This window comes from Dendrobates tinctorius, unplaced genomic scaffold, assembly GCF_039654945.1.
Source record: "Dendrobates tinctorius isolate UK_male_01 unplaced genomic scaffold, ASM3965494v1 ptg000196l, whole genome shotgun sequence".
Classification (NCBI taxonomy): domain Eukaryota; kingdom Metazoa; phylum Chordata; class Amphibia; order Anura; family Dendrobatidae; genus Dendrobates; species Dendrobates tinctorius.
In genome coordinates, this window is record NW_027361863.1 from 18,419,987 (window position 1) to 18,444,913 (window position 24,927).

At 45.3% G+C, this 24,927-nt stretch overlaps 1 protein-coding gene across 1 annotated transcript in view; it reads right to left on the reverse strand.

Moving 5' to 3' along the window:
- MFAP5 (microfibril associated protein 5) overlaps positions 1–24,927 on the reverse strand; it is a 101,345-nt gene that overhangs the window by 14,945 nt on the left and 61,473 nt on the right. Inside the window, exons 2-6 of the mRNA XM_073553004.1 lie at positions 22,225–22,284; positions 21,896–21,937; positions 6,365–6,394; positions 2,654–2,689; positions 289–376 (exon numbers count right to left, since the gene is read on the reverse strand). Of these exons, the coding sequence (XP_073409105.1) occupies positions 289–376; positions 2,654–2,689; positions 6,365–6,394; positions 21,896–21,937; positions 22,225–22,282 (254 nt within the window). The 5' untranslated portion in view covers positions 22,283–22,284. The remainder of the gene's footprint in view (positions 1–288; positions 377–2,653; positions 2,690–6,364; positions 6,395–21,895; positions 21,938–22,224; positions 22,285–24,927) is intronic.

Here is a 24,927-nt window from a genome sequence, read left to right on the forward strand (position 1 = left end):
TGCATTGCATAAAGTCCTGAGTGCATTTTTCAGCTTTGGTTATTTCTGGTCTTTTTGTGTTACTTCTAAGGTTTTTAGTCTTGGGTTGTAGTTTTGTTTTTTGTTTCTTTTATCCAAACATGTTCCAGATGTGGATTTTTTTTTCTGGTGTTTTTCTATAGGACTTGAAAACACTAAGAAAGAAGTTATGTGCACATTGGATTTTCAAAACTATTTAAAAATGCCAAAATCAAAAATGCTAACAAAATACCTTTTTTGCTTAAACCTTGAGAAATGTGTGATAAATACCTGGTGACACAAAGGTAGCTGATGCACTGCTTGACCGGCTTCTGCACCGAATACACGCGGGTACAGGGATACTTCACCTCCTTACAGTCTGCGAGAGAGAGAAAACACATAAAAGAAATAACGGCCAACTCCAGCCTTGCATTTTCAAGCTACAAGTTCTATAACTTCATGCCTCTATACAGCGGTCAGAGCTTCTTTTTTATGACACACAGCTCCAAACCCTCTACAATGACGTGTCGTTAACACCTTACGTTTTGGATGTTAATGAAACTCACGTTAAACCCTTTAAGTGATTGTTTACTATGGGACAACCCCCCCTTCTTCATAGCCCCATTGGGCAAAAAAACAAAAAACCTGTAATACTAACCTCCTGGACAGACACCATTTCTCAGTGCAGTGTTTCTGGTGCTTTTTGTGTCATTCTTTATATCATGTGACCGCTGCAGCCTATCTTTGGTCACTAATCAGCAGCAGCTGACATTTTTATTGGTACCATTTTGGGGTACATGCAATGTATCCATATTTTTATATTGCATTTTTTTAGCAGATTCAGCGACTATAAATCAGTATTTTTTTCTCATTTTATCTTTGTTATTCACAGTACAGATTAAATAATTTTATATTTGGTAATCTTGAGCTGTATTGCAGGAAGAAGCAGATTATACATGTACATAGAGATACATTGTATGTAACAATGTATTTCTATGTTCCCTGTATTCTAGAGGTGAAGAAAAAGTTAGATTTTTTTTGTTCCTATAAAACTACTAAAAATAATAAAAAGCAATTACTGAAATGTCATTTTTTTTCTTTTTCGGGAGTCTCCCCGGGACTTAAACCCACAATCTTCAACATTACAGGCAGAAGCTAAAGCAATGGATCCACAGGCTCTGGTTATGTCACTGGGAGAATTTTGTGTATTTGATCTGTATTGCAGGCTCTGACTCTACAGGCAGATTATCCTGATACATCTGCACATAGCAGTGTATTTCTAAGTCCCTGGATTCTAAAGGGAGAATAAAAGAGATTTTTTTTCTTCCTATAAAATTACTAGAAAATAATGAAAAACAATTACAATGTCAATTTTATCGAGTTTTTAAAAAAAAAACAAAAAACAAACAAACATCACAAATCACCAAATACCAGACGTGTTTGTTGTACTTGTAATCGTAACAACCTGCACAACACAGAGGCTAAATTATTTATGGGAATCGGTAAATGACGTGATTTATATTTTTTCTCTATAAAACTCATAAAAATGTAATAAAAGTGTAACGCTGAGGCCGTATTCGCAAGTAACAGCTGCGTTTGTTCTACTGCTTTTTTCTGCAGGTCCTCTCCGCACTACGCCATAACAGTCTTCTCTGATTATTACGTGTTTGCTGCATTTCTTTTTGATTCTGCGCTTAAAAATGCAACAGCTTTTTTTTTTTTCGGGCTTCCCTTAGAAGCCTAAAAAAAACACAAAAACCGCAGAGTTCAGTGGCATCTTAAGGGTATGTGCACACGCTGCGGATCCGCAGTGGATTTGGCCCTGCCAAAGTACCATAATATCCTATGGGAAATTGAAACCGCAGTGCAGACAGTGCGGAATTTTCCGCGCGATTTTGCTGCGGTTTATAATTCTCAGAAAGAATTGACATGTCACTTCTTTCTGCGGATTCCGCTGCGATTTACCATCTCCTCCATTGTAGAGGTGATAAACCGCAGGGCAAAACCACAGGCTAATCCGCAGATAAACCGCAGGTCTTCTGACCTGCGGATTTTACAAAATCCGCACGGCCAAATCCGCAGAGCATTCCGCAGCGTGTGCACGTACCCTTGAGAGGTCGAAGATTTCATGGAATCACATCCACTTTGCTTGGAATTTTAGACCGTGTTCACATGAGTTTTCTTTCAGCTGCTTTTCTTTTGCACAAATCTTCTGCTGTGTTTAACTAGTCAAGCAAAGTGGATGTCATTTCATGAAAATTGCGCCCCCCTGTGGTCAAAAGATGCGGCTGAATCCACATGTCCCAACCAGAGATGAGCAGGACGCACAGGTGACGTCACACTTCCCAGACTAAACAAAAGCCGCTGGGGATGCCGGATAGTAAGAGATTCGCGGCCTCCCGTCCAGCCGCCAGGTACTGGGGGTGATGGGCGAATATATCCTCCTTCCTACTTAGTGTTTCGTTGCCATATCCGTTTTCATTATCAGCTCTTTATTAAAGGGGTCTCGATTATAGTGTGGGACCCTAGTGATGGAATGATGGGGGAAATGCTGTCTCTGAGTGGAGCGCCCCTTTAATTAAACATCAATGTTTTCTTGTATATATTGCATAAAACAGGAGGAGTGTATCCTCCATCATATGTGGCGTATACTCACCTCCCGGGGTTGGAGTCACTTTACTCCCAGCATCATCTGTAAGAGACACAGATTATGGTATTGTCAATGGACATGAAAAAATCCTGCCGGGACCCCTAAAGCCCCCAAGCCGCCACCTTAATGCTCCTGAGCCGTATAAAGTCTTTTATGCCCTAAAACAATCTTCATAGCTGAGCTCCAAAATCACCTTTTGGGCCCCATTCAGACGGTCGTTTTTCAAACACATATCTATTAAGGACTAGTCCAGATAGGCGTCTACCTCCGGACTAGTCCTGGTCAGATCCTGTCACCAGGTCAGGATGTTGTGTGCATGCGCGAGATCTCCAGCTTTGAACAGACTTTCGGGACATTGAGGAAGACGTCAGGCCGAGGGGCCGTGGGGTAATTTTACGAGGCCTGAGTCAGGGGGAAAAAATGTCCGCCGGACTCCACATACGGCAATCAGACTAGCTCCCTGGATCAACGCAATATTAAGGAAACTAGTGTATATACCCTGTAATATTATACTTTTCAAGAAAGGCATCCAGTCCCTTCTTAAATTTTAGTAGGGAATCACTCATTACAACATCATATGGCAGAGAGTTCCATAGTCTCACTGCTCTTACAGTAAAGAATCTGCGTCTGTGATTATGCTTAAACCTTCTTTCCTCCAGATGTAGAGGATGCCCCCTTGTCCCCGTCACAGGTCTAAGAGTAAAAAGATCATTAGAAAGGTCTTGGTATTGTCCCCGCATATATTTATACATTGTAATAAGATCACCCCGAAGCCTTCGATTCTCCAAACTAAATAACCCCTAGTGTAATAACCTGTCTTGGTATTGCAGACCCCCTAGTTCCCTAACAACCTTGGTCGCTCTTCTCTGCACCCGCTCCACTTCAGCTATGTCTTTCTTATATACCGGAGACCAGAACTGTACACAGTATTCTAAGTGTGGTCGCACTAGTGACTTATATAGAGGTAAAATTATGTTCTCCTCATGAGCATCTATGCCTCTTTTAATGCATCCCATTATTTTATTTGCCTTTGCAGCAGCTGCCTGACACTGGCCACTAAATGTGAGTTTGTCGTCCACCCATACACCCAGGTCTTTTTCAGTGATAGTTTTGCCCAGTGTTTTACAATTAAGCACATAATTATACATCTTGTTCGTTCTACCCAAGTGCATGACCTTACATTTGTCCCCATTAAAGCTCATTTGCCATTTATCAGCCCAAGCTTCTAGTTTACATAAATCCTCCTGTAATATAAAATTGTCCTCCTCTGAATTGATTACCCTGCAGAGTTTAGTGTCATCTGCAAATATTGAAATTCTACCCTCTATGCCCCCTACAAGGTCATTAATAAATATGTTAAAAAGAAGCGGGCCCAAAACTGACCCCTGTGGTACCCCATTGCTAACCATGACCCAGTCCGAGTGTGCTCCATTAATAACCACCCTTTGTTTCCTATCCCTGAGCCAGCTCTTAACCCACCTACACATATTTTCCCCTATCCCCATTGTTCTCATTTTATGTATCAACCTTTTGTGTGGCACCGTATCAAAAGCTTTTGAAAAGTCCATGTACACCACGTCCACAGCATTCCCTTGGTCCAGTCCGGAACTTACCTCTTCATAAAAGCTTATCAGATTAGTCTGACCGGAACGGTCCCTTGTAAACCCATGTTGATATTGGGTCATGAGGTTATTCTTCTCCAGATACTCCAGTATAGTATCTCTTGGAAAACCCTCCAGGATTTTACCCACAGTTGAGGTTAAACTTACTGGCTTATAATTTCCAAGTTCAGTTTTTGTCCCCTTTTTGAATATTGGCCCCACATTTGCTATACGCCAGTCCTGTGGAACAGACCCTGTTATTATGGAATCTTTAAAGATTAAAAAGAATGGTCTATCTATGACTGTGCTTAATTCCTGCAGTACTCGGGGGTGTATCCCATCTGGGCCCGGGGATTTGTCAATTTTAGTGATGTTTAGACGCCGCCGTACTTCCTGCTGGGTTAAGCAGGTGACATTTAATGGACAATTTTTATCCCTGATCATGTTATCCGTCATGGGATTTTCTTGTGTAAATACTGTTGAAAAAAAGTCATTTAGCATATTGGCTTTCTCCTCATCCTCATCCACCATTTCACCCAGACTATTTTTAAGGGGGCCAACACTATCATTTTTTAGCTTCTCACTATTTATGTAGTTAAAGAATATTTTGGGATTATTTTTACTTTCTCTGGCAATTAATTAGTCTCTCTGTCTCAATCTTTGCTGTCTTGATTTGCTTTTTACAGAATTTATTTAATCTTCTGTATTTACTTAATGCTTCATCACTACCTACTTGCTTTAATTCTTTAAATGCTTTATTTTTATCTCTTATTGCGCCCCTTACAGCTCTATTTAGCCATAGTGGTCTCCTCCTATTTCTCGCATGTTTATTCCCATACGGTATATATTGTGCACAGCTCCTATTCAGGAGGATAATAAACGTCTCCCATTTTCTTTGTGTATTTTTATGTCTCAGGATATCGTCCCAGTTAATTGCACCAAGATCATCTCTCATCCGTTGGAAATTTGCTTTCCTGAAGTTTAGTGTCCTTGTAACCCCTCTACTACACATCTTATTAAAGGATACATGAAAACTTATTAATTTGTGATCACTATTACCCAAGTGACCCCCAACCCTTACATTTGATATGCGGTCTGGCCTGTTGGGTAATATTAGGTCTAGCAGTGCCCCCCCTCTTGTTGGTCCTGAACCAGTGGTGAAAGGTAATTGTCTCTCATAGTTGTCAAAAACCTATTACCTTTGCTGGAACTGCAGGTTTCGGTTCCCCAATGTATTTCAGGGTAGTTGAAGTCCCCCATAATAATGACTTCTCCTTGAGTCGCAGCTTCATCTATTTGCTTTATGAGGATATTCTCTGTTGCTTCCATTATTTTTGGAGACTTATAACAAACCCCTATCAGTAATTTATTATTTTCCCCCCTCCCCTTATCTCTACCCACAGGGACTCTACATTTTCATTAGATTCATATATATTATCACGAAGGATGGGTTGTAAGGATGATTTTACATATGAACACACGCCTCCCCCTCGCTTATTTGTTCGGTCATTTCTGAACAGACTATAGCCCTGTAAATTATCCCCCGGTCATGGCTCTCATCCAGCCATGTCTCAGATATCCCCACCATGTCATAATTATGTTCCAACAACATTAGCTCCAATTCCTCCATTTTGTTGGCGAGACTTCTGGCATTAGTATACATGCACTTTATGTATCTCTCTGTACCTCTATTCTTTCTTAAATTATTAACTGTTCTAACCCCACCCCCCATGCCACCCCCACCCCCAATGTCATTATTTGTGCCCAGGTCTCTATCTGCACTGTCTTCCCCTCCTATAAAAGGAATACCCCCCCCCCCGTCCCTAGTTTAAACACTCCTCCAACCTTCTAGCCATTTTCTCCCCCAGCACAGCGGCACCCTCCCCATTGAGGTGCAGCCCGTCCCTAGCGTAGAACCTGTAGCCAACTGAGAAGACGGCCCACACATAGATTTTTCCACACATATCAAGATTGTTTTGGGACATAAGAACTTTATTAGAATACAGGAACTGGCGACTGGGGCCCTGGGAGTAGATAAATGAGCTCATAAGTAAGAATAGTGGGGGCCGGGTACAGTATCTGCTCCGAGGACCAAATTTTGGACTCATCACCTCACCTGTATCTGGAGACGTAGTGGTGGTATCATCTGTATCACAAGAAAAACAAGTTATTACAAGCTAATTATGGTATAGTATGGAATAGTACGGTATAGCATGGTATAGTATGGTATAATACGGTATGGTATAATACAGTATAATACGGTGTAGTACAGTATAATACAGTATAATACGGTATAGTATGGAACAGTACGGTATAATACACTGTAGTATGGAATAGTATGGTATAATACAGTATAGTACGATATAATCTGGTATATTACTGTATAATACGGTATAGTACAGCATAGTATTGTATAATACGGCATAGTATGGTATAATACGGTATTGTACGGTATAGTATGGTATAATACGGCATAGTATGGTATAATACAGTCTAGTACGGAATAGTATGGTATAATATGGTACAGTATAATATGGAATATGGTATGGTGCGGTATAATACGGTACAGTATAATACGTTATAATATGGTACAGTACGGTATAGTATGGTATCGTATGGTATAGTACAGTATAGTACGGTATCGTTCTATTGCTCCTACTCTGTGGCCTCCCCTGTAACACTCTCGCACCCCTCCAATCTATACTAAACTCTGCTGCCCGACTAATCCACCTGTTCCCCCGTTATTCCCTGGCCTCTCCTCTCTGTCAATCCCTGCACTGGCTCCCCATTACCCAAAGACTCCAGTTCAAAACCCTAACCATGACATACAAAGCCATCCACAACCTGAGTCCTCCATACATCTGTGACCTCGTCTCCCGGTACTTACCTGCACGAAACCTTCGATCCTCACAAGATCTCCTTCTCTACTCCCCTCTTATCTCCTCTTCCCACAATCACATACAAGATTTCTCCCGCGCATCCCCTCTACTCTGGATTTCTCTACCACAACATATCAGACTCTCACCTACCATGGAATCCTTCAAAAAGAACCTGAAGACCTACCTCTTCCGACAAGCCTACAACCTGCAGTAACCACCGATCCACCAAACTGCTGCACGACCAGCTCTACCCTCACCTACTGTATCCTCACCCATCCCTTGTAGATTGTGAGCCCTCGCGGGCAGGGTCCTCTCTCATCCTGTACCAGTCGTGACTTGTATTAAGATTACTGTACTTGTATGTATTATGTGTATGTGGCGCCCCTGAGGGTTCAGTCGCCACAGAGGTACTGCACCTCCTCCTGAGGTGTGGTACCCCACCATCCAGGTAAGGTGGAGACCCTGACCACACTCCAACACCTGCATCCCACACAACACAGTAGTGTAGCAAAGCACCCTTTGGTGGCTCCCTGCTTGGAACATGAAGCGTGCTGGGAGGCGGGTGGAGTTTAGTTTGCATAAAAAGAGCGGGAAGAGTTTAGGATTTAGTCAGTCTGACAGAGTCAGAGGAGGAGTGAAGATCCCCTGAGTGGGATGGATGAAGGAAGTGCTGCAGCCGACCTCAGTGACCTGGGTCCGCTGGCACAAGAAAGGGACATTGAGAGAAAGCTTGACTCTCTCCATAAGAAAGGATTAGTACAGAACGTGAGGAGAGGAGAACTAAGGATTAGGGTTAGAGGAGAACCCTTCCCAAGTTCACAGCGTAAGGCCGGGGTCCGGTCCCTGAGGTTGTATGGATACTAATGGTCCTGCAGCAGACACCGGAGGAATAGAAGTTGTCACCACTTTATTCCCACACCAGACTTGGGGGCACAACAGCAACATGAGTGAGCCGGGACTAGGTAGTAAGGAGTCCCCGAAGTAGGCTACAGCTGTCTGCCGTATAAGTAGGGTTCATAGGAACATCTGACAGTAGGAACTCCAGTGTAACTCAGTACTGTGAGTACTTCACTATAGGCGCAAAAGGGAGACGTTCAGAAAAGGCACACATGTTGGCGGAGTGTTGGAAAGGAGTACTTCATCTTGCCTGGGAATTGGCTGAGTCCCTGACCTGGAGGACCCGGCACGGATGCGGGCACCTGTACCTGCAACAGACTGTGAGTAAAGCTTTGGAACTACATGCCCTGGTGTCCTCCACTTATGCCTGCGTCAACACACCCAGCACTGCTACACCCTTGTGCCTAGCCCGGCACCATCCACGTCTCTCCCCTATCGCTTCATCTACACTGGCCTGGGACTACAGCCCTGCCTGTGGAGGGCCACACCATCATTGCTGCACCCCACCATCTTTCCCAGAGGATCTGTCTGCAGCGTCGGCTTAACTTCTTCATTACCGAACACCACAGGTGACGTCACGAATCATTAATAAACTTTAATCACACTGAACTTTTCCCCCTTTTACAATGGGCGCCCAGGGCCACGGGCCGGGTCCCAGCTACCGTGACATCTCCCACTGAAGCTGATCGGGCCCGGTACAGAGTACCCCACAGCCCTGGTGAGGGCGACCCATGTACCCATCCTCACATGTAAGGCACCATGGAATAAATGGCGCTATAATAATAAATAATAATAATAGTAGGGAATAGTATGGTATAATACGGTGTAGAACGGTATAGTGTGGTGCCCCTTAGGGTTCAGTCGCCACAGAGGTACTGCACCTCCTCCTGAGGTGTAGTATCCCATTTCCCAGGTAAGATGGTAACACCTGACCAGACTCCAGCACCTGCATCCAGCACAGACACATTAGAGCAGCAGAGCACCCTTTATGGCAGATGCTTTGATTCATGAAGGGTGCTGGGTGGTGGGTGGAGCTTAGAAACACTAGAGGGGAAAGCTGACAGGAAGTTAGTGGAGAACCCCCTGAGAGGGAGAGGAAGGCAGAAATTCCCCGCAGTGATAATCCCCGGTGGGGGATGGAGAGAGGACGTAGATGCAGCAGCTCCCTGTGAGCTGGAGCTGTTAGCAAGGTAAAAGGGAGAAAGATCAGTTGTTCAGAAGGAAGAGAGATAAGAACGGAACGTGAGGAGGAGAGAGACTGGGGACGAGGGCTAGAGCAGAGCCCTTCCCTAAGTTCACTGCGCCATGGACGGGCACGGTATCCGAGGCTGTTTGTGATGATACTACTGATCATGCAGCAGAAACCGGTGGAATAGAAGATGTGACCGCTTTATTCCCACCTAAGACTCGAAGACACAGCAGCAACGTATGTGAGCCGGGACATGATTGTATGGAGTCCCTGAAGCAGGCTACAGCCACCTGTCATACGAGTGGAGTTTAAGTAACATCGAGAAGGAGGCACTTGAGTGTAATTCACAACTGCAAGTACTTCAGATTAGCGCTAGAAAGGAGACGTTCAGAAAAGGCACCTTTGGAAGGGAGTGCTGGAAGGGCTAATCCATCTGCCTGGGAGTTGGCTGAGCCCCTGACCTGGAGGCTGCAGCACTTAAGCGGGCACCTGTCTGTGCCAGAACCGTGAGTAAAAGAACTGGAACTGCACTCAGCTGTGTCACTGCCTTCTTCCTGCGCCAACCCACTCAGCACTGCTACATCTCTGTGCCTCACACTACACCATCTACCCCAACCCCTATTACTACTGCCCTGGGACCACAGCTCTACCTGTGGAGAGCTATCACATCTTTGTTGCCTTATACCATCTGTCCCAGAGGATCTGCCTGCAGCGTCGGCTTAACCCCTGCATTGCCGAGCACCACAGGTGGCGTCACGAATTATCTACCTATAAACTTTATTCCATTTCACCTATTTTACTTGGACACCCAGGGCCACGGACCGGGTCACCGCCACCGCCACTTATCCCTTTAAGACACCGGCCAGATACCGAGTATCCCACAGCCCTGGGGGTGATCCATTTTGGCATCACGAACAGGATTGCGAAGCCCGGTGCCACCGGGTCCTGTGTGCCGAAGATTTGACTGATTTGAGAAATGCCAAACCTGAAATGTGCAAATGAATTGAATTATTGAACTGTGACTTTGACTGTAAAGATGGCCGCCATGGCGGTGAAGTAAGGTGTGCCTTCGTGGGTGTCACCCAAGAAAGAGCGCGAAATGACATTATCCTCCCCTGCCTGTACTTCTATGCTACTGCGTCATGGCCGACCCAGAGAGGGGTCCGGATCTTAGCCTGGCATGGCGGCAAAGGAAAAAGACACCGCCCCTCGGGGGTGGAGAGAAGCGCCACGGCCGGAAAAGGAGCGGAAGAGAAGAGGAAGCCACAGTGCCAGGAGGCCATGATGGAGAGCAGCAGGAGGCCTGTGGAGCGCAGCGGAGAGGAGTCAGTATCTCCCGGCTCCGGAGAATCATGCTCTGGACGCTCACCGCTTTCCAACCTGTCACAGCTGAAGGAAGAAATCGCGGATCTGCACAGGAAACTCCAGGACAAGCAGGCTCTGCTGGAGCAGCAACGCCAGGCCGCCCAGGAGGAGTCCGCCATCTTGGTACCCTCACCACCGGTACCGATAGTCACTCCACAGGTACCCTCACCACCGGCACCCACCAGCACTTCCCCAGTACCACCGTCATTGGTACCTGTTGCTCCGCCAGTCTCACCGTCACCGGAGGCTGATGAGGATCACCGCGGCCCTGGAGGAGCAGGTACGTCCGACGCCCCTGGGACATGGGAGGCCCATCTGGTCCACGGACATCCGAGCGTGATCTGTATGAGGGGGACTATGTGTCATTTGCACGCCATCTAGGAGACAGGGTATGGTATGCCCTCAATGTCCGCAGGATCCCCGCCGAGTTACTAGCCCAGCAGGGGGCGCATGACATCGCAAAACCTGCAACAGTCAAACTACCAGACATGACACCTCACCAAGTCTCATCTGCCCACCAGGGGGCATTGAAACCACGCCTGGAACCAATCTTGTCCAAGCAGCGGGGGGCAACAGCGGCAACCCCAACACAGGCTGCAATTCCACCAGTTGCTTCTGTAGTACCAAGGTCAGCAACCCTCACTACGGAACAGCTGTCAGAAGCCTTAAAGCAAGTATTGGCAGATAATATCACCCTCTTTTACCCTATCCAGAAGGGTACCCAAGACATGCCCTGGAAGCGACCAAAGCTTAGCAATGCTAATCAGGAGGACTGAACTGATTCTCCAGTGAATCTCTTGTTATGTATATAGTTACCCAGGAGGGTTTCCATAATGTTGTTTCTTACCCAAAGGGAATAGTGCACTTTAACAACTCTTTGTAAATAGTTTAAACCCAGGTGGGTTTTGTAGACTTGCCCTGGGGGTGATCCAATAGGACAGTATAGTACGGTACAATATAGAATAGTATGGTATAATACGGTGTAAAACGGTATAGTATGGTATAATATGGTGTAGAACGGTATAGTATAGTACGGCACAATAAAGAATAGTACGGTATAGGACGGTAAACCAGTGTTTGGTAAAAGTTGCAGTTTGGCGAAAACAAATCACTACATTATTTTTACTCAAACTTCCAGCACCTGATAGAAAAAAAAAATTATTGTAATGTGATGAGAGAATCACGGAATGTAATGGATCTCTCGTCCTCCTTTCTGCCGTTATAGCAATCTATCAAACACGCCCTAATGGACGGATGGATTCTACCGCCATCCGGTGGTTGCTCTTTACACTTCAATATCTGATATATTTTTGTTAACTCTTTTATGTTGAGGTTTTTTTCTTATAATGACCTGATAAGTTTTTTGTTTTTTTTTCACTCAAAAATTTCCCTTGTGTGAACATCATTTAAAAAAGAAAAGCGGCAGCCGTGCGTCCTAAGGTTTGTAAATGAACCATTTTCCTGATATAAATTTGGAGATGAAGACTTTAATCATTCAGGTGGCAAAAGTTTTTTTTCTCCCTTTTCAGAAAGGATTATTATAAATATAATATGTATAAATGTTACACACATGCCCATACATTACACACATACAGTATACATGTTCAGCCCGTGTTATACCGTATAGATCCACATTACGCATACACACATATACGCACGTTACACATGTATGTACACCATATGCACAGTATACAATGCATATTAAACACATATAAAAATGACATAAAAAAATGATAAAAATATATTTTCCTGTGATTTCTAAAAAAAAAAAAAAAAAAAAAAATCCACTGTGTGTGAACAGGACCTAAAAAGCAGTGAGAAAGCTGCATGCCCCGAAGTCTGTAATTTAATCTTTTTACAAATATTACTTTTATTATTGGGTAAACTTGTGAAATCTTGTTTTTTTGCAAGATGAGCTCTAGTTTTTCTTAGGTCTCACTTTGCCAATCACATACAGTATTGTAACTTTTATATTTCTATTAACTTATATTACGGGTTAAATTAAAAAAAAAATATATATATATATATAATGTGATAATTATGAGAATAACGGATATGACTGTTTTTTATTGTTGCTTTACAAAAGTAATGAATTTATTTTTAATAACTTTTTAGCTTTTTTTTTTAAAACCCTATAATGTAGTAACATATACATTATCGTAATTTGAGCATAGTGATTACATTTTGCCTGTAAAGAAGGAAACTATTTAGGTTTTTAGACAGAGAAGATTGTCCTATACAAACGAGTGCCGCCTGGGGCCGAGCATTAGTGCGGAGGGCAGAAAAACAAACACGGCAGCGTCCTGAGTGAGAAACGACACAGAACAAGTAGTGCAGAGCGCCGCAACACGTGCAGGGATTACCAGTCTGTTAGACAATCCCTGCATGTGTTGCGACCATCGAACATCTGCGAGACATGCAACTGCGGGGACTCGAACGTATTTTTCGAGTACACTGAAGATACTCCGTTAGCACCGAGCATGCTCAGATAACACCTTACTCCAGCACGTTCGCTCATCACTAGTCATTATACGCTTTTTTATGGTTACAGGGATATCAGAGAATTCTGTATTCCTTATTGTTATGGCAGCATAGTGTAACCCTTCATTTACTGCAACAACCAAGATGCAAATGGGTCGCCCCCAGTCCCAGGGCTGTGGGGTACTCTGTACCGGGCCGGTGTCAGTGGGATGTGTCGCGGCAGCTGTGACCCGGTCCGTGGCCCTGGGCGCCCAATATCAATGGTGGTGTGTGGTTAATGGAACTGAATAGTTCGTGACGCCACCTGTGGTGTTCGGCAAGGGAGATGTTAAGCCGACGCTGCAGACAGATCCTCTGGGACAGATGGTGGGATGCAGCAATGGTGGTATAGCCCTCCACAGGCAGGGCTGTTGTCCCAGGGCAGTGTGGATGTGGGGACACTTTGATGGTGTAGTGTCCGGCGCAGGGGATGTAGCAGTGCTGGCGGACGCAAGAAGGAATGGAGGACACCAGGGCTTGCAGTTTCAACGCTTTACTCACAGTTCTTGGTAACCACTGGTGCCTGCTTCCATGCCGTGTCCTCCGGGGCAGAGACTCAATCAACCTCCCGGGCAAGTCAGGGTTCTCCTCTCCAACACTCCGCCAACATGTACCTCTCCTGAATGACTCCTCTATTGTGCCTTGTAGTGTGAAGAGTTCCAGTACCGTGGTACTCTGAAGTTCCTCCTGGCAGATGTTCCTAACAACTCTACTTGTATGACAGACAGCTGTAGCCTCTCTCGGGGACTCCCTTCTCCGGAGTCCTGGCTCTCTATTCAGTTGCTGTTGTCCCCCAAGTCTTAGATGGGAGTAGTGCATTTACAGCCAACTACTCCACCGGTGTCTGCTGCAGAACCATAAGTGTCCATACAACCTCGGGGACCGGGCCCCGGCCTTGCGCTGAGAACCTATAGGCAGGGTTCCTCTTCCAACCCACAACTCCTCTCTGTTCTCCTACTCCTTCGTTCCGCGCCTTTCCTTCTCTCTCTAGTGGATGCTTAGGTTGCAGTTCTACGTCTTTCTCCTTCTGTTCCTTTCCCGTGCCAGCTGGCTCAGATCACTGAGGCAGCCGCAGCACTCCTTCCTCCATCCCTCTTCCAGGGATCCCCCACTCCTCCCGAGTGGCCTCCTCTCAGACTCACTCCCAGACTGATCTGATCTCAAACTGAACTGAACTGTAATTCTAAACCTTCCCAACCTTTTATATGAATCTCAACTCCACCCACCTCCCAGCACATCTCGTGTTACGAAGCAAGGACCCACGAAAGGTGCTCTGCTACCCTCTAAGCATGAAGCCGCAATCTGGTCCATTGCTGAACTATCCTGTGTGTGGGATGCAGGTGTTGGAGCGAGGAAAGGAGCTCCCAACTTACCTAGGTGGTGGGGCACCACACCTTAGGAGAAGGTGCAGTACCTCTGTGGCAACTGAGCCTCAGGGGCGCCACACAAAAAGTCAGGACCGGTTGGATTTTTCTGGAACCCAATGGGGTGCAACAATTTTTGCAGATTTGGTAATTAGATACTACACTGCAATACTAAGGCTATGTGCAGACGATCCTGAAGCTGCTGCGGATTTTTCCGCACAGATTTGCCAGAATCTGCAAGTAAATTGACCTGCGGATTTACTGCGGAATTTGGGCTGATTTTGTGCGGATTTCCTTCAGTTTTCATGCAGATTTGTCCTGCGGATTTCCCCCTGCGGAATGCTAGAATGGAGCAGGTGGAAAACTGCAGGAAATCCGCACAAAAGAAGTCACATGCTGCAGTTTTCAATCCGCAGAAAATCTGCACGGAAAAATCCGCAGCATGTGAACAGCGGATTTAGATTTCCCTACACTATAATGGTACTGTACATGACCTGCAGTTCTGCTGCGGATCCGCAGGGCCAAATCCGCTGCGGATCCGCAGCAAAATCCGCACCGTGTGCACAGAGCCTAAAGCATCGACCAATATTGACCAAGTGATCGCTGGTCAAACTCATTAAAAAAAAAAAGTGTGCATAAATAGTAAAAAAAAAAAAAATGCGATTTTTTTTTTTAAATAAATGTTCAAATCATCCTCTTTCCAATTGTAAGAATAATAATTAAAAAGAAAATATAATGTGTGTCTCTAAAACTATTATCATTGTTATTAATAAAATATTAAATTATTTAAAGATGCAATAGAATAACAGAATGTACATATGTTCTGTCTCCGACATTTAATTCATAATCTTTGATTGTCTATGTAATGTTAAGTAAAGTATGATGTTTCTTAAACATTCTAGAATCTCCCATTTCACTCTGAGGAGAAAATCTCCTTGTCACACAGCTGCAGCCCCCCTCCTTTTGATTCCCCCTCCTTAGCAGTTGTGTGTGTGTGTGCTGGTGTGCCTGCATTTGGTAACAGGACACCGTCCATTTCCTGGGGAGCTAGGAATGTTAATTAAGCTGAGTGGAGAGCATGTCTTTGTTTAAAACCAGAGGCTGGATACAGGTATAGGAAATATTAAAAGAAGCCCTATAGTGCACCTCCCTCGCGGCAGAGATATGATAATTACATTTCTGCGAAGGGCACGAAACCAGCTTTCTAAATCCCTAATTTTCACATGTCACGTGGACCCGTCCTGAGTGACACGACCGCAGGCCGGTAACTAAAACAACAAGACAAGGCACGTGTAACTGTCCTGTGTGACGTGACCCACAGGCCGGTAACTGAAACAGCAAGACACGGGGAAAGGGGCAACAGTTACAACGGTGGGCCCTGCGATAGGGAACGGGGACGTGGAGACCTCCTGCACTCCCCTGAGTCACTGTCCCTCCACTCCTAACGATCCCTAGGCCGGTTCCGCACCGGGCGCCGATCAGGATACCTGTCACCCTAGCTCGCCCTGCACCTATCCCTTGCTAGGGAGTTGGGTGGTGCAGGCACTGGCCCCACCGCTGTACTAATACACACCAGGGAAAAATACAAACAGGGGAAACAAAAAGACTTATCGTGCTCTGCTGCAGTACCAGGCAGCAGAGTGCATCACCGGATTAACATTTCGCAGTGGCTCGACATCTCAGAGCCAGCTGCCACCTTCACTATCTCACTCTGCTGCGGACACCGGGCAGCCAGAGTTCAACACCAGTTTCAGCAGTGGCTCCAACCTTCAAGCCAGCTGCTAACTACACCAGGTTTCTGCAGTGGCTTCACACCTCAGCCAGCTGCTCCCTTCACCGTGGTTGGAGTCCCAAAAAGACGCTATCACCAACACCTGCTCATAGACCATGTGACCCTATATAGGAAAAGGGAATGGTCAAATGATCAGGGGCTAAAGGCTGCTATAATCCCAGTGACCACCGGGGGCAAAAGGCAAAGCAAAGAAAACATCAAGTGCAATGACCCTAACGGCCACCGGGGGCAAAACTAGAACTGAAACCACCACAGTGCAAGAAAAAAAAAAGGTTACTAGTGCATTTTATCTGTCATGATCCAGCATGGATCATGACATCACAGTTCTAACTCCTCCAGAAACTGAGATATGGATTGCTCCCAAATGGAGTGTCTTAATTACGGCATGTTTGATGTTGTTTTATTGTATTCGATAGACTACAACCAATGATACCAAGTGTGTTTATACGAGCTTCTCTCGTTCAGATATAGTTATTATAAGTTTTCCAGTAAAATTGCAACTTGGAGAAAGGGGGGCTGAACTTCCCCAGACTGCCCCTTTCGTGATGTAACCGACCCTAGGCTATAAGATACCCCTCCCTTACAATTCATCAGTTGAAGCTGCAGATGCCATTCTAGAAAGACCTGCAGATGTCCGGGGACATCTGGCTAAGCGGCCCATCCCCCTTGCCACACGTGGTCTGCCTAATACCAACTAAGCACATGTGTTGTGAGTTCATTTTCCCCTTTACCACTGAGGCCCGATGAACTCCCTCTTCTAGTAAAGAAAGATAGTGAGCCTGATTATCAGGCATCTGGGTCTAATGATGATGATTGGCTGAGTGGAGTTTCTGACTGGATATAAGGCTGTCCACGCCCGTCTGCTCTGCGGGTGATTTCTCTGTGGATCCTTGGATACCAGTCTGAATTCCTGCTCTCCAAAAGCTAAGTTTTCTGCTCTTCCGTTTGCATTTGTACGTTGTTTTTGTTTTTGCTGGATTTCTGTCATTCCCTGCTGGGGTGATCTGAATTCCTTTAGCTCTGTCTTCAGAAAATACCTGAGTGCTGATATAGTTTTTGAAGCCTAGCTGTTTCAGGGCCTTTTTCCATATCAGCCTGTTGGCTTATGTCTTTTCAGGGTTTTTGCAGATTGCAGACAGCTCCTATCCTATCCTGTCCTATTTTAGTGAGTTTGGGCCCCATTGTTTGCTCAGCCTATCTTTCTATCTGTGTGTGTGTTTTTTCATCTTGCTTCACCGTCATTATATGTTGGGGGCTGCCTTTTACTTTGGGGTCTGCTCTGGGGCAGTTTAGTTTTCCTTTTCTGTCTTTAGGCTATTTAGTTTCTCCGGCTGTGATCGAGGGGTCTAGGGCACCGTAGGAACCCCCCACGGCTACTGCTAGTTGTGTTGTTAGGTTCAGGGGTCTGCAATCTGATAGTTGCCAACTTCTCCGGTTTTCTGGACTTAGCTGCTATTTTTGTGTCTGCCTCCTATGGTGACTCTTTCATAACACACATGTAAGTGTTACTCTTAGTTTTAATCCTTGTTTTTTTTTATAATTGCATTGTACATATTTAATGTCTCAACTTTTTAACAACTTTTATCTGTGTAATCACTGCCCACATTTTGGGAATAAATGATAAAATCATCAGTCTGCCTTCATGCTCTAAGAAACGAACTAAGCGCCTTTTTTAGATAATCGCTACTAATTTGGGGGTTTGCCACGGACCCTGTTAATTAACTCGTTGATTAAGTGAATCGTGGCTGGTGGCAGCGTGGTGTGTGCGGGTTGGGTTGGCTGGTTGGCAGTACGGAAGGGTCTTACATGCTGAATGGGTGGCCGCGGCCAACGCATTGATATTTCCCTTACTGCAGTAGTCTAATTGCCCGTGCACAACAAGCAGCCCGTCCGGCGACTAATTATCCTAGGTGCAGTTCCCTGACTGACCTGAGGGTAAGGGGGGCGCCGGAGAGCTGCGAGTTCCAAAGTGGAACTGAGAAAGTGGGATATCCATAAATCCCCGCAGTTCTTGGAAGGTTGTTAGCAGTGGTGGGGCATCCAAAATAACCCCCCTGCGGTAAATTGATAGAGCAAGATTAGCTTGCTGTATATTTTTGTCACATGGTACCAGTGGTGGGATAACTAAGATAAGCCCCCACTGTTCCTGTGATAGCCGTGTGCCGGCAGTGCGTCGCATCCCTCCGTCCGCTGACATACCCGAGTCAGTGGTGGGATCATGACACATTGGTGGCACAGGGTGTGCTTTCGTCGTCACAGTCTATCTGATAATATTACTAGTGAATATCCAGAATGTTCAGTTTCTTCCAAAGATTTCATGTTTTCATTGTTTCTGGCTCCATCTAGTGACCAGAGTCATAACCGCAGTGTTATTGTGTTTTTACTTCCTGAATCTTTTTTCCCTCCGTTCACAATATATTTTGGGAAGGTTTGCAAGGCACCCTGGTAAGCTTTGCAAAGGATTATGGTTAGTACAGCCCCCATTTTCCCTCCAGTTCTCCATTTTCCCTCAGCCTGCATCCTGGAAGCATCTCATTAGCCTGCCTAGTTAGTTTTCCCCTGCTCAGCTAGTAGTGCCGATGTTGATTCTTAATGTATTATGTATGATATGTGTCCCTGATGTACCCTGTATTGACTCAGTGTATATATATGTTTTTGTTTGTAGTTATAATAATAATAATACATTTTATTTCTATAGCGCCGACATATTCCGCAGCACTTTACATTTCAGAGGGATTTGTACAGACAATAGACATTACACCATAACAATAATCACATAGATCATAACAGATACCAAGAGGAATGAGGGCCCTGTTCGCAAGCTTACAGTCTATGAGGAAAGAGGGAGACACGGAAGGTGGGTGGTAACAGTTGCCCTGATTGTCTGGACCAGCCATAATGTTAAGTGTGTAACAGTACAGACACAGAGGGCTAATGGATGCATAAAGCATGTGGGAACATGATGTGGGGAACCTGGGTATGGTAAAACTTTTGGCTGTGCCACACAGGGATAGATTAGGTTAATGTGTTGGGGTGGTAGGCCAGTCTGAATAAATGCGTTTTCAGGGCACGCTTAAAATTGTGGCGATTGGGGACTAATCGTATTGACCTGGGAAGTGCATTCCAAAGAATTGGCGCAGCACGTGTAAAGTCTTGGAGACGGGAGTGGGAGGTTCTGATTATTGAGGATGCTAACCTCAGGTCATCAGCAGAACGGAGGGCGCGGGTAGGGTGGTATACTGAAACAAGGGAGGAGATGTAGGGTGGTGCTGAGCCATGGAGGGCTTTGTGGGTGAGGGTAATAAGTTTATACTGAATTCTGGAGTGGATGGGTAGCCAGTGTAATGACTGGCACAAGGTAGAGGCATCGGTGTAACGATTGGTGAGGAATATGATCCTGGCAGCAGCATTCAGGACGGATTGGAGGGGGGAGAGTTTGGTAAGAGGGAGACCGATTAGAAGAGAGTTACAATAGTCGAGACAAGAATGAATAAGAGAAACAGTAAGAGTTTTTGCGGAGTCAAAAGTAAGAAAAGGTCGAATTCTAGAAATGATTTTGAGGTGCAGATGACAAGAGCGAGCCAGTGATCGGATGTGGGGGACAAAGAAAAGCTCGGAGTCAAGTATGACCCCAAGACAGCGGGCATGTTGCTGGGGAGTAATAGTGGAACCACACTCGGAAATGGCAATGTCGGGTATAGGTACATTAGTAGCGGGAGGAAACACAAGGAGTTCAGTCTTTGACCGGTTCAGTTTCAGATATAGTGAGGACATGATATTAGACACAGCGTTTAGACAATCGCCGGTGTTTTCTAGAAAGGCTGGCGTGATGTCAGGAGAAGAAGCGTATAATTGGGTGTCATCAGCATAGAGATGGTACTGGAAACCAAATCTACTGATTGTTTGACCAATAGGGGCAGTGTACAAGGAGAAGAGGAGGGGGCCTAGAACCGATCCTTGAGGAACCCCAACAGTAAGGGGAAGGTGAGAGGAGGAGGAACCGGCAAAAGATACAGTAAAGGAGCGGTCAGAGAGATAGGAGGGGAACCAGGAGAGAACGGTGTCCTTGAGGCCAATGGAGCGGAGCATAGTGAGGAGGAGCTGATGATCCACAGTGTCGAATGCTGCAGAGAGATCCAAGAGAATTAGCATGGAGTAATGACCATTTGATTTAGTTTCACCGCGCCAATATACCACCACGTTCAATAAAACACAGATTCAACCTACAGTCTCCTTATTGGACCCCGGTATAGCGGTTTCGCTGCCTGTATAGCTGCATGAAGTCTGCTTCATTTAGTGAGGACAGAACAATGTATGTAAAGTGCTGCGAAATAAGACAGCGCTATATATGCAAAGCAGAATAAAGAAATAATAAATAAGAAGTGAACGTTCATTAATCGATCAAATGACGCAAATTGTTTATTTCATGAAGTGCAGGACGTGGGCACATAAGGCCACCAGCCGGTCCGTCAGCTCCCACATTATCTCTGGCCCCATATTGGTGATGCAATGTACTATTGATATATAAAAAAATGCCAGAATTGTACACTATGGGTCCGTGAAAAATACGGATGACATCAGTGCGCCGTCCGAGTGCCGTCCGTGTGCTGTACATGTTTAACATTGCAAAATATAGAAGATTTGTCATTTCTTTTTCTTTATCCATACTGGAAAAACACTGATCACACCGGTCTGTTTTTTCCTGTACCAGTTTTATACGGAGGTGTGAAGGGGGTCTCTAAGGCTGTGCGGACAAAAAAATATATATATAAAAAGTTATGGCTTTTAGAAAGGGTTTTGTTTCTCAGGATATTATTGACACGGAATATGTTGGCACTATACCAATAAAGATGATAATTATATTACACATTTGATTTATGACGAGATGCAATTTTTACACTGGCCACTAGATGTCAGTGACAAATTAAAAAATGGCAGCGCAGTCAGGTATCCCAGAAAACCCACATAGCTCATCAGTTGTGTCTAAATATGAAAGATCAGCTTTCATTCTCCTCTCATCCTCAACCAAAACTATCTGCAGGAGCGTGTAAGAATTCCAGATGCTGGGGTCCGTTATGAGGATACTTTGGCTCTTACTGGTAGGACGGCACTTTAATGCAAATGATTGGCGCTGATCTACAGTACCGGAAGCGACCACTTTGGAGATGGAAATAGCTGATTGGTGGAGGTCATCACTAGTGGAAACCCCCTTTAAAAAGATTATTCCTGAGCTCACTATGGGGGGCTCACTTGTTGTATTCATCATTGAGCATTGTATAAATCCCTTTGCAGTGAGCTCCCCCTAGTGGTGGCTAATTGCAGGCCAATTTTTTTTTTCGAAACCGCCGAATGTAAAAATGTGTGATGTACATGTAGAAAGGTGGCTGTCGGGGAAGGAGGGAGAAAGAAGGGCCATTCAGTGCTGTAAAAAAAAGGAATGCATGACCAAAGAAAGGAATGTGCGGAGCCTCAAGCCTCAGCAAGCTCCTGGACTCAGGACAATATAGGGAAGGGGTAAAGTTTCTGCCTCCGGAGATCGTTACAAACCTTACAATGTGCATTAAGGAAGGAAGACGAGGGCTCTGCGCCTCCTAAGAGATGGAGAACGCCAGAGACAGAACTGAGATTAGATCGAACTCACCAGAATTTCTCCGGACGACCACATTCCCCAGAACCGGCAGAACTGCGGGACACAAAGCGATAGGACACCCATCAACCACGATGTAATGTGCTAAAAATGACAGTAATGAGGCGCGGGGTGCAGAAAACCTCAGTGTGATGATGGATTCCCTCAGACAAGGAGAAAAAAGAACAAAATCTGACTATACCCGGTTTATGTTGTAGGTCTATTACGGATTATTACATTGCAGAATTATGGGATTTTTGCATTTTTTGCACTTCTTAGCCCAAATCTTAGATTTGTATTGTAAGTCTCTGGTCTACAGTGGGAGACTCCAGTGTAATACTCACCGACGGCCAGAACCGTGAGAAGCAACAAGCAGCAATGACGAGTATTCAGCCCTGGCATCTCTGCAGAGAGGAAACAACATTACACACAAATATACCCATCACACCATTATACACACATACTGCATGTAAGGCCGGTTTCACATTTGTGCTTTATAGCGCAGCGACGGCCTGCACATGGCCGCCGCTAAGCCCCGCCCCCTGCCGGCTCCCTGCCCGCCCCTTCCGGTCATCGCCGCCTTCTAGCACACATGGGCGCTTGCGATCTGCGCACCGTATCTTTAGCATAGGGTGCGCAGATCGTGCGGTGGCAGGATTTTGCCGTGCGCTGCACACTTTTGAAGGTGCGCCCTGCGCGCCGAAATGCAACATGCTGCGTTCGGCGCACACTGGCGCACCTTCAAAATCCTGCTAGCGCACGGCCATCGCACAATCTGCGCACCCTATGCTAAAGATAGGGTGCGCAGATCGCAAGCGCCCATGTGCGCTAGAAGGCGGCGATGACCGGAAGGGGCGGGCAGGGAGCCGGCAGGGGGCGGGGCTTAGCGGCGGCCGTGCGCAGGCCGTCGCTGCGCTATAAAGCGCAAATGTGAAACCGGCCTAAGACACACACAGGTGCGTCCATTGTGCTGTGTTTACACAGTGCACACATACACACATCACACCTTCCCACACATAGTGCACACATATATACATTACACATGATCATATATACCGCACACGTTACACCTTTTATACATAGATCACACATATATTACACATGCATATAAACATTACACCTTCCTATATATAGTGCACACATATCCTCATTACATATGCATATATACTGTATATACAGTGCACACACCTATACATTACACATGCATAGTGCATACATATACGCATTACCCCTTCATATACATAGGGCACATATACACATATTACACTTGCCAATACATAGTGCACACACATATACAGAGGGGGGAATAAGTATTTGATCCCTTGCTGATTTTGTAAGTTTGCCCACTGGCAAAGACATGGACTATCTATAATTTCAAGGGTAGGTTAATTTTAACTGAGAGATAAAATATCAAAAATAAAATCCAGAAAATCACATTGTATAAATGATATAAATTTATTTGCATTTTGCAGTGAGAAATAAGTATTTGATCCCCTACCAACCATTAAGAGTTCTGGCTCCTACAGACCAGTTAGACGCTTCTAATCAACTCATTACCTGCATTAAAGACAGCTGTCTTACATAGTCACCTTTATAAAAGACTCCTGTCCACAGACTCAGTTAATCAGTCAGACTCTAAACTCTACAACATGGGCAAGACCAAAGAGCTTTCTAAGGATGTCAGGGACAAGATCATAGACCTGCACAAAGCTGGAATGGAATGGTGTGGCCATTTCTTCAGTGTCTAAGGTATGTTATGCTATAGAAATTCTGAGGCATTTCAGAGAAAACATGCTTTTAAAAAGGGACTATGCATATTGAATTACCAATCTGGAGCTGGTCCACAGTAACTTCTCTCCACCTCATTCCCTTGACTGACGGATCTCTTCCTATGTGTGTCTAGGGGAACTTTTAGGGATAGAGAAGTGAACCTTTCAAGGTTCGGTTCGGTTTGGTTTTTCGAACGGCCCTATGGAGACCCAACCTGTAGTCCCCACATTTAAAAAAAAAACTGTTTGTAACATCAGTAGCAGTAGCAACAGCAGGCACAGAAGACACTACAAAGGAGTCACAGACTGCAATAATGCGAGATCAATTCATGACACTAAAAACAGCACCATCACCTAGTCTGCCCAGTCTGTGACTAGGGTGTAAAAGTCATTGAAGAACCATGACTTGTTCATCTTGAAACACTTTCAGGGGATAGCTGGAATGCACTTATCCATCATGACACCACCAGCAGCACTGAAGACATGTTCTGAGAGAACGCTTGCTGCCTGGAATGACAAAACCTTCAAGTCGTGACAGATGAGCTCAGGCCACTCTTCCATTTTTGAAGACCAAAATGCAAAAGGGTCCAAATTCCCCCTGATTGCATTGATATTGAGCTTGAGGTACTCCTGCACCATCCTCTCCAGTCGTTGTACTCTGCTCTGCACGGGTTGGTCTAAAAAATATGTGTGCAACGACTCACAGAAATTGCTTCTGACACACTGCCGCTAATGTTTTTGCGTTGACGACGCGACGTTCCTGGGGTTGGTCGTCTACAACTGCGATGTATGCTGTGTGCCTTACTGCTGTCTTTGGTAGAACCACTCTTAAGATTATCTACAAGTGTGTTTCGATACTCCAGCATGCACGCGTCCCTTTCCAGGGGAGGAAGCATCTGGCAAAATTTACTCTTGTACCGTGTATCTGACAGAGTGGCAGTCCAGTAGTCAGCACTATTTCTAATCCTAATAATGCAGGAATTTTGTTGCAGATAGTGAAGCAAGGCACTCATATGTCGGATGCTTCCATGAAGTCCATGATGTGTTGCTGGCGGAGTAAGACTCAAGCTTGCTTCCTCTGTCCCATCCCGCCAGCCATGAACAACAGAGAGGGGATCATTATCCTCCTCTTCATCTCCTGACTTTTGCGTGCCCATCACCCCTTCCACTTCATCCTTTTCCATTTGTTCCTCGGCTCCTGCACCTTCAGTAACATTTTGTATGGCACCATGAGCCCCCCTCATTCACTGTAATCCACCCTCCCATGGCACCTGTCTG